Below are 11,739 nucleotides of genomic sequence, written 5' to 3'. Positions count from 1 at the left end.
GGCCCGCGGCGGGCGGCTGGCGGGGCGGGAGCGGCCGCGATGGCTCAGGCCCGGATCAGCGCGAAGGCGAGCGAGGGCGCGCAGGGAGCGCAGCAGCCGCCGCCGCCGGGAGGGCAGCTCCGAGGCCGCTTCTACCGCTCCACCTCCATGGCGGATCGCTCCAGCCGCCTGCTCGAGAACCTCGACCAGCTGGAGCTCAGGTGCGGCCGCCGCGGGGCAGCAGCCCGACAGCTGCGGGGGCTGGAGCTGAGGAGCAGGGGCTGGGGGAGCAAGAGCTGGGAAGCAGGAGCAGGGAGGCTAGGGGAGGAGGAGCTGGAGGGCTAAGAGTGGAGGAGCTGGGGGAGCAAAAGCTGAGGGAGAAAGAGCTGGGGAGCAGGAGCTGGGAGGCTGGAGCGGGCAGGAGCTGGACGGCTAAGAGTGCAGGAGCTGGGGGTGAAGGAGCTGAGGAGCAAGGGCTGGGGTTATAGGAGCTGGGGATGAAGGAACTGGGGATGCAGGAGCGGGGGCTGAGGGGGCAGGAGCTGGGGTCTTAGAGTGCGGGAGCTGGGGGTGAAGGAGCTGAGGGGCAAGGGCTGGGGATGTAGGTGCTGAGGGGGCAGGAGCTGGGGTCTAAGAGTGTGGGAGCTGGGGGAGCAAGAGCTGAGGGAGCAAGAGCTGGGGAGCATGAGTTGGGGGGCTGGGGGGGCAGGAGCTGGAGGGCTAAGAGTGCAGGAGCTGGGGGTGAAGGAGCTGAGGGGCATGGGCTGGGGTTATAGGAGCCAGAGGGCGGGGGGGGGAAGAGCAGGAGCTGGGGCTGGGGGGGGCAGGTGCCGGGAGTGCAAGAACTGAGGGTGAGGGAGATGGGGGACAAGGGCTGGGGTTGTAGGAACCGGGGGTGCAAGAACTGGGAGTGCAGGAGATGGGGAGCAAGGGCTGGAGTTGTAGGAGCCAAGGGTGCAAGAACAGTGGGTGAGGGAGCTGGGGAGCGAAGGCTGGGGATGTAGGTGCTGGAGGGGCAGGAGCTGGAGAGCTGGGAGGCAAGAGATGGGGGGTAGGAGCAGGGGGACTAAGAGTCCAGCGGTTGGGGGTGCAAAAGGTGGGGTCTAAAAGTGAAGGAGCTGGGGGGGTAGGACCTGGGGGGCAGGAGCAGGGAGCTGGGGGGGCAGGAGCTGGGGGGGCAGGAGCTGGAGAGCCGGGGGGAAAGGGCTGGGGTTGTAGGAACCAGGGGGCTGGGGGTGCAGGAGCTGGGGGGCTAAGAGTGTAGGAGCTGAGGGGCAAGGGCTGGGGATATAGGTGCTCAGAGTGCAGGAGCAGGGAGGCAAGGGCTGGGGTTGTAGGAGCCAGGGCGCTAGGGGGTGCAGGAGCTTGGTGGGGGCAGGAGCTGGAGGTGGTTAAGAGTACAGGGGCTGGAGGTGCAAGAGCTGGAGGGTTAAGAGTGCAGGGTCTGGGGGCCAGGAGCCGGGGTCTGGTGGAGCAGGAGCTAGGGATGTAGGAGCTGGAGGACTTAAGAGTGCAGGAGCTGGGGGTAAAGGGCTGGGGGTGCAGGAGCTGGGTGGTTAAGAGTGGAGGGGCTGGAGGGGCAGCACCTGGGGGACAGGAGCAGGGGGCTGGGTGTGCAGGGACTGGTGGAGCAGGAGCTGGGGAGCAGGAGCTAGGAATGTAGGAGCCAGGGAATAGGAGTGCGGGAGCTGGAGGTAAAGGGTTGGGGTTGCAGAGGCTGGGGACCAAAGGATGGAGTTGCAGGGCAGGGTGGGCAGGAGTCGGGCACTGTGGGTCCCAGGAGCTGCCTGGCCCCGAGCCCGCGGTGCTGGCAGCCTCCCAGCAAGGGGAAGAGTGTTCCTGATGTGGTCAAGGGAAAAAAAAGGGTCCCCTCAGTTGGGGGTGAGTTAAAAATGGCAGGTGTTGCTCTGAGGTCATAGAATCCGTAGGTTGGAGAAGACCTTTTTGATCAGCAAGCCCAACTGTACCCATGCACTACTAAACCAGCTCCCCAAGGTGAAGCAGCGTAGCCTGGAAACGCATGAAGATGGTAGCGTGCATGTGAATGTGTGGAATAGGCATTTTCTAGAGAAAGCGCACAGGGTTTTGGGGCTTTGTTTCCATTCGAGGAGCCCTTGGCAGGCTCGTAGTGGTGTGGGCAGTAGTGGCTGGCGTGTGCCTGGCCCCATCCCACCTGGTGGCCACAGGGTTGCCGTCTCGCAGCAATGGGCAGGGACGCCCGGGGTTCAGCGGGTTTGTGGGCGGTCAGAGGCTCTGGCAGGGTGTGAATGCCCATGTGTGAGCCTTGGTGTGCCCCAGAGTTCCCTCTGCACTCGCTGCTTCAGCTATGGGTGTTCTTGTTACCCAGTCATGGAAGGATTTGGGTTGGAAGGGACCTCAAAGCCCATCCAGTTCCCACCAGACCAGACTACACAAGGCCCCATCCAACCTGGCCCTGGACACCTCCAGGGATGGGGCATCTACAACGTCCCTGGGCAACCTGGGCCAGTGTCTCACCACCCTCATTATGAAGAATTTCTTCCTAATGTCTGATCTAAATCTTCCCCCTTCTGATTTAAAGCCATTCCCCCTTGTCCATGCCTTTGCAAAAAGGTTGCTGTAAGGTCTCCTTGAAGCCTTCTCTTATCCAGGCTGAACAACCCCAACTCTCTCAGCCTGTCCTCATAGGGGAGGTGCTTCAGCCCTCGTATCATCTTCATGGCCTCCTCTGGATCTGTTCCAACAGTTCCCTATCCTTCTTTTGTTGGGGATTCCAGAACTGGACACAGGACTCCAGATGAAGTGTCATGACCCCAGTTTATGTCCACCTCCCCTCTGAAGGGTAGTTTCACTCTGTAGCCTAGGTGTGCTTTTCCAAACTAATTGCGAATATGATGTTTATTTTTCATCATTGTGCCAAGACCTGTCCTGTCTCTTCCTGCCACTTGATGTTCCCCAGATAATCCCGTTTGATTTTTTTTTCCCCCAGTTTGGCCGCATGAGAAACAGTTCTTTGCCTTTAATCATCATCTTCATCCTCTCAGCTCTGCCTAATTACACAGTGTCCTTTCTGAGGTGGATGGATGCGCAGGGTGTACCACTGATTCACCTCCTGCCGGTACTGTCTCAACACGCCCTTTCCTTCATTACAGCTGCATATTGATCAGCAGCTTTCACAGAACCACCCAGAATGCTTCTAGGACTTGCCTGTAATTAAAAAAGCTCTGTGGGATGCAGGAATTGCGTTTTCCCCTTTCTGCCAGCGTTACTTTGCATTATTCAGGAGTGGACTTCACGGACTATTATATTAGCCTTTCACTTAGCTTGATTAGATCTCCTTGAAGTCCTTCACAGACTTCTCTGAATTTGACTAAACAAAATCACTGTCTGCAAACAGGTCTTGCTGCTCACAGCCAGGTCTAGTGCATGAATGTATGATCACAAAAGGAGCATCAGAATATGCAAAAATGTGTTTTAAATTTGCTGAGTGGCTCTGAAACAAAGCAGGCGGTTTGGTTAACGAGAAAATAAACCCCAAATTAAACTTCCCAGTTTGCTGTGGGTCCTTCAAACAGGCGTATCTCTGAATGTGGAGCAATGAGGGAAAGAAAAAGTTCAGCTACTTGATTAAAGTTACTGAAGTCTTCCTTTTATTCCTTGTACAACTTATCAACGTGCCATATTTCAGTGTTATTTGAATGACAGGAAGAAAAGCTTCCACACTTCTTCTCCAGCTGGTTTAACTTAGCTATAGACCCTTGAGATGTTGCTTGTAAATATAATAAGTGAAAATTTGTCAATGTGAACCACAGCCCTTAATTAAACCCCTTGACAAGCCTCAGCTGTCAAATTGCTTCCAGTCAGCCGAACCCCATGGCAACCCTTGTCCCCATGGAAATGCTCTGGTTTGAGCAACTTTCCCTCTTCTCTGTTCCCTTCCACGGTGAGAGCTGCTTTCCTGACAGTAGTGGGGTATTTTTATACCTCCCTGCTAGGTGTTTGCAGGGGGACTTTCTTCTGTAGGGAAAGTGAGGGATTAATTTGGCTGCCTGGGAACAAGCCCCTGGCAGGGTGGTGAGCGGGGTGTGTTGGTCCTTCATAAGAGCTTGGACCTTCGTGTTGACCTGACTGCTGCTGAGTGCCAAGACATCTCTGGAGCAGCTGGAAGTGGGACTGGAGTCTTTATTTATGAGTCACTGTGTTCTGGTGGTTGTGTTGAGTGAACACGCAGTCCTAGGTGCAATGATACATAGAATCATAGAGTCACCAGGTTGGAAAGGACCCACTGGATCACCGAGTCCAACCGTTCCTATCAATCACTAAACCATGTCCCTCAGCACCTCATCCACCTCCAGGGAAGGTGACTCAACCCCTCCCTGGGCAGCCTGTTCCAGTGCCCAGTGACCCTTTCCGTGAAATATTTTTTCGTGATGTCCAGCCTGAACCTACCCTGGCGAAGCTTGAGGCCATTCCCCCTTGTCCTGTCATGGGATAAGTTGGACTATGTGGGATAAGTTGGACTCTTGTGTTTGTTTGGATTTTTTTAATCTTAATATTTTTGTCCTTTTTCTCCTCTTCCCCTTTGGAATAACCGTATTCCCCCACCACTCATTTGTATGTTCGTGGCACCACTCACCTGAGGACACAAACTCAGTTTGAGCAGCTGAGGATGCCGGGGTGAAACCCCCTGGTTTGTCTCCATCCAGTGTGCTCAGCTCTGTTTCAGGAAAAAAGCTGCCTTGTCTTCAGATGTTTCTTATTTCCTTTGAAAACTTATCTGCATCTCCAGCGCACAAGCTTTATAGGGAGCTATTTAAGTCAGTCAGTCAGTTTAAAGGACGGAGTTGTTGCAGCTGTCATAAGAAAGCGGGTATCGAGTTTCTCATCTGGAAACAAAAAGACAGGCTGGTCCACCTGTTCCGCAGGGGAATTCTCTGCTCATGTAAATGGTATGTAGGGAAGAAAGGCGCCATGCCGCCAATTGCTCTCAGACCAGAGAAAATCAGAAGGAAGGAATGTTTTTTTAGTCTTAGGTAATGGATGGAATATGTAGTTGATATTCACAGTGACAAAATACACTCCAAGTAAAAATATGATCAGTTGTTTTCATCTATTGAAAAAAGAATATGCTGCTGCACCAAGATAATTGATAATTTGATACAAATATGAGTATTTTGCCTTCTTTTTCTTTGCTTTCTATTCTTTATTGCGGTTTTTTTGAGGCTTGGGCTGTTTTCCATGGCAGTCACTTCTACTAGAGGTTTATCTCTTCCCATCTTCCTTTCAGTCCCCCACCCCAAGAAAGTAAAGATTTATACAAACTTATGAAGTTAAATCATATTTAATGAAAGAAGTCGAGAGCCAGCTGCAAGGTGTTAACCTGTCACTGTCACAGAGAGTGAGGAGGGAAGATGTGCCATGCCAGCCGGGGTCTCCGTGGGGCTGGGAACGGGGGAAGGGAGGACCTGGTGACCCATCCCAGCACCAGGGCAGGCGGCTGGATGCCTTGGTGCAAGCTGCGGTGGTGAAATAGGGTGAGGTGGTGGGAGGTCCTTGAGAGAGCCCCCCTACTCTGGAGCACTATTTTCATAAGGTTGGCACCAGCTGTTTCCTTGGGGTTTTGTATTATCCTCCTAGAGCGCTGATCTGAAATGGTCCCACCTCCCTTTTTTTGACTTCCATGTGATCCAGGTCCCTAGCAGGAGGCTGTTGCATCTGCTCCATGGTCTTGCCTTTCTCAGGCCGTTTCCCCACTCCTCCCATTCAAGCGTTCCCATCCCACACCAGCGCCCCCAATTCCTTCTCTGCAGGGCAGCTCTCGATCACATCATCCCCCATCCTGTACTGAAAATGGGGATTGACCCAACCTAGGTGTAGGACCTTGCACTTGGCCCTGTTGAACCTCATGAGGTTCTCACAGCCCCACTTCTCCAGCCTTTCCAGGTCCCTCTGGATAACATCCCGTCCTTCCAGTGTGGCAACTACACCACTCAGCTTGGTGTCATCTGCAAACTTGCTGAGGGTGCATTCAATCTCACTGTCAATATCATTGATGAAGATATTAAACAGGACTGGTCCCAGTACTGACCCCTGAGGGTCACCACTTGTCACGGATCTCCATCTGGACTTTGAGCCATTGACCACTACTCTCTGAATACCACCATCCAACCAGTTACTTATCCACCGTACCATCTACCCATCGTATCCATATCTCTCCAGTTTAGAGCGGTTGGTTTCCCCATGTCCGCTGCTGCGGTTTCCCCATCATAGAAAGCCACTAATTTGGTCAGGCAGAATTTGCCCCTGGTGAAGCCATGCTGGCTGCCATTAATCACCTCCATGTCCTCCTTGTGCTTTAGCAGAGCTTCTAGGAGGGTCTGTTCCATGATCTTCCCAGGCACCGAGGTGAGGCTGACAGGTCGGTTCCCAGGGTCGTCTTTTTACGCCTTTTAAAAAAGGACACAACATTACCCTTTTTCCAGTCGCCAGGGAATTCTGATTGCCATGACTTTTCAAATATCGTGGAGAGTGGCTTGGCAACCACGTTGCTCAAGATGGAAATTTTTAGAAGGGATAGCAGAGGGATGAGAGTGTCCTGATGTTCTGCTTCCCTGTCCCTTTGCTCTGACTGTAGGAGCTGCTGCTTCTCCTTCACGTGCCGTTACGTGGTGCCAGGGTTGGTGCCCCTTTTTTTCTGCCATTTATGGAGGCAAATATAGACTAAAATTAAAATCCCAGTGGATTTGAGTTGTGTGGCAGTCTGTATTGCAGTTAAAAAACTGGTTAACCTAATTCCCAAGAAGCAATTATTGGAAATAAAATAGTTCTCAAGATTTGGTTATGAGACTTGCTATAAAATAATGTCAACCAAAGCCGTAGTTCGTAAATAGCGAGGGTGGTTTTTTGCGTTATGCAATCATTACTTCTGGTCATTTGGCTTTTAGGTCCTACCTTGCATGCCAGTAGCTGGCTTTTGGAAGCAGTGATGTTTTAAGCACTCTTTGGAATTGCATCAATTCAGGATGCGTCTCTGCAATGCAGGTTTTCCACATTCTTCCTAGGACTCAGCGAAGCCTGTGGCAGTCAGGGATTTATCCATCCGCTGAAGGCTGACCTTTAGTTTTTAAATCAGTACAATGGTATACTGAAGCAGATTTTAAAACACTATTAAAATTGAAATTCTGCGCTTCCAAGTTCTGATTTTAACGTTTCCTCCAACCACAATGCATTTTTTAAATTGTGAAAATACAAGCTTTTATAAAAGCATGGCGAGGCATTTATGGAAATACTGCCAGACTTCCTAAATTACAAAGCGCAGACGTCTGAAGTATGAAATGACTCCACCTGCCTCACCGCTCTTCCTAACCAGTTCAAAATAATAATTAAAATTATTTGCTCTCGGCAAGAATTTGCATTGCATTGACTTCCCCCAATCCTTCTCAGAACGAACATTAAAGGCGAGGCCCAAAGCTTCTGCTTTCACTGGCTAAATCAGACTAAATGTTTTGTAAATCAGAACCATTTCATGAGCAGGCTGCATGTAAAGTGTGGCTATTTATACCCTCGGATGCTCCCAGTCTGCCTCCTTTTGCCCTCTTTTATTGCTGTTCCTCCAAAGTTGCCTGCCCTCATCAGCCTTTGAGGAAGGAGAAGGAGTTCCGTAGCGATGTCGAGAGACAGAAACAGCAATGAACCCACCACCATCTTGGGGCAGCATCCAGTAATGTTGAAGAGCGCAGAGACTAAACAATGTTTTGGTTTGATTTCCCTTTCATGGCCAGGTTTAATAAACGTGTCAGGATGGATGAATTCCCGTGCTGCTTACAGCAGCTCGACCTCCTTGACGGGGCCTTGGAAGCATCCAAATCCGTCAGCCAGGTTCATGGGACATTCTCCTTTTCTGTGGGCTACGCGAATGCAGAGTTGATGTTTTTTGGCACGAGTCTTGCAGCCGGTTGCAGCTCGGCTCTGCGAGCCCCTACCCTCCAGGGCAAAGCCAGGGAAGGGAGGACATTTCCCTGTTGTCTTCAGCCTCCCAAGTAGACAGTTCCCAGATGGGCTTTTTCCACTCCCTAAAAACACGGCGTGGAATAAGATGTGAATTAAGGAACTAGACTTAAATTTCTAGCATGGCATTTTCACATCACCCATGGCCAGATGGGTCTGTACCTGATGCCGCAAGGAGGAGGGCGGACTGTGCGCACCCAACCATGGAACTGGCTGAGACCCAGACGTTATCGGGGAGAGCAGGTTCTGATGGGCTTTTCATAGAATCATAGAATCACCAGGTTGGAAAAGACCTATCGGATCATTGAGTCCAACCATTCCTATCAACCATTCCCCTCGCCCTCATCACATCACATGAGTTTCATCACAGAGAACAGGGGTACGTGCACAGTGCTCAGTGAACACACACTTTTAACCTGTTAATTCATCTGTTCAAGCTAACAGCTACCAGTTAATAACAGAATTTATTTGCACTGCGGAACCTTCTTGTGGGAATTCAGTGCTACAGCAAACTAACAAACCTGCTTCTTGGATTCTAGTGGCACTACCTAAGCCCCGTGGCTTTTCTAGATGTAATCGCAGACCTCCAGCTGACGCTGCAGTTCCCGAACACTAATTGTACGTAAGCCAGAGAGCAAGCGTGGTCCAACAAGCTTGATTTCATCAAAGCTACTTCACTGCCTTTTTGTAGGGAGCAACAGTTGTGCGTGTCTTTTTTTGAATGCTCAAATAATATTGACAGGATACCTCTCTCTGTTAAGTATGCCATCCTAATAGGTAATTAAAATTATTTTCCTGCATCGTTTTTTTTTTTTATTTTCCAGCATCTTTTTTTTTTTTTTATTTTCCAGCATCTTTTTCCAGCCATTAAGGGCGACACCCTTGTTCGATTAGTAGAGTGTGTGAGCTTTGTCCCTCTTGCCTGTTTTCCTCCCTTGTGGAATGGGTTGTTTCGCTGCAGGGGGTGGCGCTGGAGTTCTCTGGAGCATTTGTTGCTTTGTAGGTGGGTTGTTGGAGTTCTGCGCTGCTGGCCTGGAGGTGGCGGGGAGGCCAGCCCCCTGCCTCGCTGCCTCCATCCCCACGGCTGCAGCCTTCCCTGATGGGGACTTGGTCCCTTTTGCTTCTAATTAAGCAGCTGATAGTAATTGCCAATTTGCCACTTAGGACTTTCTGCTCTGAGGCTCTAGTATTGCCAGGCTGACCGTGGAGTAGGACAGAACAGCACTGCCAGTACAATAAAAGATTTAAGTCTGATGGAATTACTGTTGTGGGGTATTTTTTTTCACTGTTTGTTTATTTTTTAAAATTACATTGAGTCTTGAACAGCGAAGTTAAGATACAGGAGAAGGTCATGAAATCAGAGAGTCTGGCTCATAGATAATTAAGAACTGACTGTACTTCTTAAGCTACAAAACCAGATCTTGGCAGCTATGTAGGTAAGCAGCTATTTTATTATTTAAACTTTTTGTTTGGTTCAACCACGTTCAGGGTAGAGGCTTTCCGTGATGCAGCATCTGCTATGGAACAAGAGAAAGAAATCCTGCTAGAAATGATCCACAATATCCAGAACAGCCAGGATATGAGGCACATCAGCGAAGGTGAGAAGCTGCTTTGCCATACGCTCCCAACTGACCTGAAGTCGAAACAGCCTTAGGGAGCAGCTCCATTGGATCACTTGCTGCTGGTAAAAAATATGGAGCCTGCTAAGGTTACTGAAGGGATCCCTTACCCTGGGATCCCCTTTTTCTTGCCTGTGTAAATTCCCATACTGCTCAGCTGGATTGTTTGCCACGAATGTCGCTGTCATGTATGTGAAAGCCCAGACTCCATTCACAGATTTATTTTCGAAATCAGATTAATATAGTTCAGCTGAGGGAAAGAGGTTGATGACGATGATGAAATATAGGTGAAAAAACAGCGTTTTAATGGCTTTGACTACGGGACAGGCATGAGCACTACAACATATACAGCCTGCAAGAACCCGATGATTAAAATTGGGTTGTGTGATATATGGCTTTAAATACATCCCCTAAATTTGTATGTTTTATATTAGGGGCTTTAAATTACTGATTTATTGGCTCTTCAAAAGCCTACACGCCAAATATGTTCTGTCCGTATTTTGGGAAAAAAAGTCTTCAGAAAATAAAGAACCACTTTTTTCATGGCCTCTAATTGCAGCTGGTAGTCAGAAATGAGTTTTCTCTTTATGGCCTTCTGGGACACTGTCTAAACCTCTCTCGCAGCAGCACGCAAAGTCCTTAATGTGCCTATTCTGTTAATGAATCACATTTCCCGATAATATTGTTTGCTTTGCTTTAATGTGACACAGCAAGCACTGTGTCAGCAGCAGAAAAGCATTGCTTACGTTTTTATTTAGAGCTTAAAGCCTCCTTTCAAATCAGAAGACGCGAGCTTCTGTGAAATCAGCAGGACTTAGGCAAATGCAAAAAACTCATTTCTGGCCCCTGGAGATCTTGTGGATTGCCGGGTACTTAAAAAACCCAACCTTGTTCATTGCAAAGCTGCAGCAGTTTGATTGTCTTCCTGATGTTATTTGCACAGGAAAGTATTCACGTAAAACCTAGAAAACTTTCTTGTTTTTGATTTAGGTGAGAGAGAAGAACTTAATTTGACTGCCAATCGCCTGATGGGCCGAACCCTCACGGTGGAGGTTTCTGTAGAAACCATCCGCAACACCCAGCAGCAGGAATCCCTACTGCACGCCACGAAGATGATCGATGAAATTGTCAATAAACTTCTAGATGATTTGGAAGATGCCAAAATCCGCTTAATGTCGCTTTACGGCGCGTGCACGTCTGATGTGCCGGCAGGACCCATCGATCAGAAATTTCAGTCTGTGGTCATCGGATGCGCCATTGAGGATCAGAAGAAAATCAAAAGGCGGCTAGAGACTCTACTCAGAAACTTAGAAAATTCTGAGAAGTCCATCACGTTGTTGGAGCACCAGAAATCAACTCTTCGACAGTCTTGCAACAGCAAACAGGATTAAACTCCCCTCCTGGCTACTTCTGGCAAATCACAGGATGAGCAAATCTCCGTAAAAAGCACACAGAAGCTAAGGAAATAAAAATCTCTGTACAAACACGCACGTAGATACACATGCACACGCACCAAAGTATCTTTGATTGCGAGGTGCGAGCATTTAATGGGTTTCGGTAGCACTAGTATTTTCTTTTGGCAATAAAGAATGCTGTCAGGAGTTGTCCTATACAGTCAATAACTGCTCTGTTGCAAATTGTAATTGTGCTTCTGCTAAACTGTCAGAAATCATCAAAATCCAGCCTCTCCTCGGTTTTTTTTTAAACTAAAGTTACTCTGTCCTGTAGTGAGGTTTCAGCTTTTCTCTGTGGGTATATGTAGTGTGTGAGCCAGACTTTTGGGAAGAAAGACAAATCTTGGCAATAAATCCAAACCATTAATAAACTCCATATGGTATTTTCATAAACAACACCCTGTCCTATTTATTGCCAGTTATAATGTGAATAATTTGGCACTACTTGTAAGCAGATCGCGATACTTTTAAAACAGACAGATACCTCCAGTTTGTAACTGAGGAAGTGGAAAGCAACACATCCATCCAAAGGTCACAAGCAAGGCTGGAAACAACCTCCAGCTCTATCGACACACCATTCCTGCCTTCTCGCTGTGTTTTGAGGTCACTCTGTATTTTTCTTTGAAAGATCTACAAAGGCTGCTGGCATTTTTCAGCTACTCTATGGCAAATTGGTTTTGCCTTATTGTCTGTGACTCAAC

At 49.0% G+C, this 11,739-nt stretch overlaps 1 protein-coding gene across 1 annotated transcript; it reads left to right on the top strand.

The window, feature by feature from the left end:
- On the top strand, positions 1–11,434 carry BAG2 (BAG cochaperone 2). Its single transcript, XM_069851487.1, has 3 exons — positions 1–200; positions 9,454–9,563; positions 10,575–11,434. The coding sequence occupies exons 1-3, from the start codon at positions 40–42 to the stop codon at positions 10,973–10,975; spliced, it is 672 nt and encodes a 223-aa protein (XP_069707588.1). The 5' UTR covers positions 1–39; the 3' UTR covers positions 10,976–11,434.
- Positions 11,435–11,739: the final 305 nt, after the last annotated feature.

The sequence above is a fragment of the Phaenicophaeus curvirostris genome, chromosome 2 (assembly GCF_032191515.1).
Source record: "Phaenicophaeus curvirostris isolate KB17595 chromosome 2, BPBGC_Pcur_1.0, whole genome shotgun sequence".
NCBI classification, from domain to species: Eukaryota; Metazoa; Chordata; class Aves; order Cuculiformes; family Cuculidae; genus Phaenicophaeus; species Phaenicophaeus curvirostris.
Note: the sequence above shows the minus strand (reverse complement) of the source record. Positions and strands in the feature narration are given on the sequence as shown.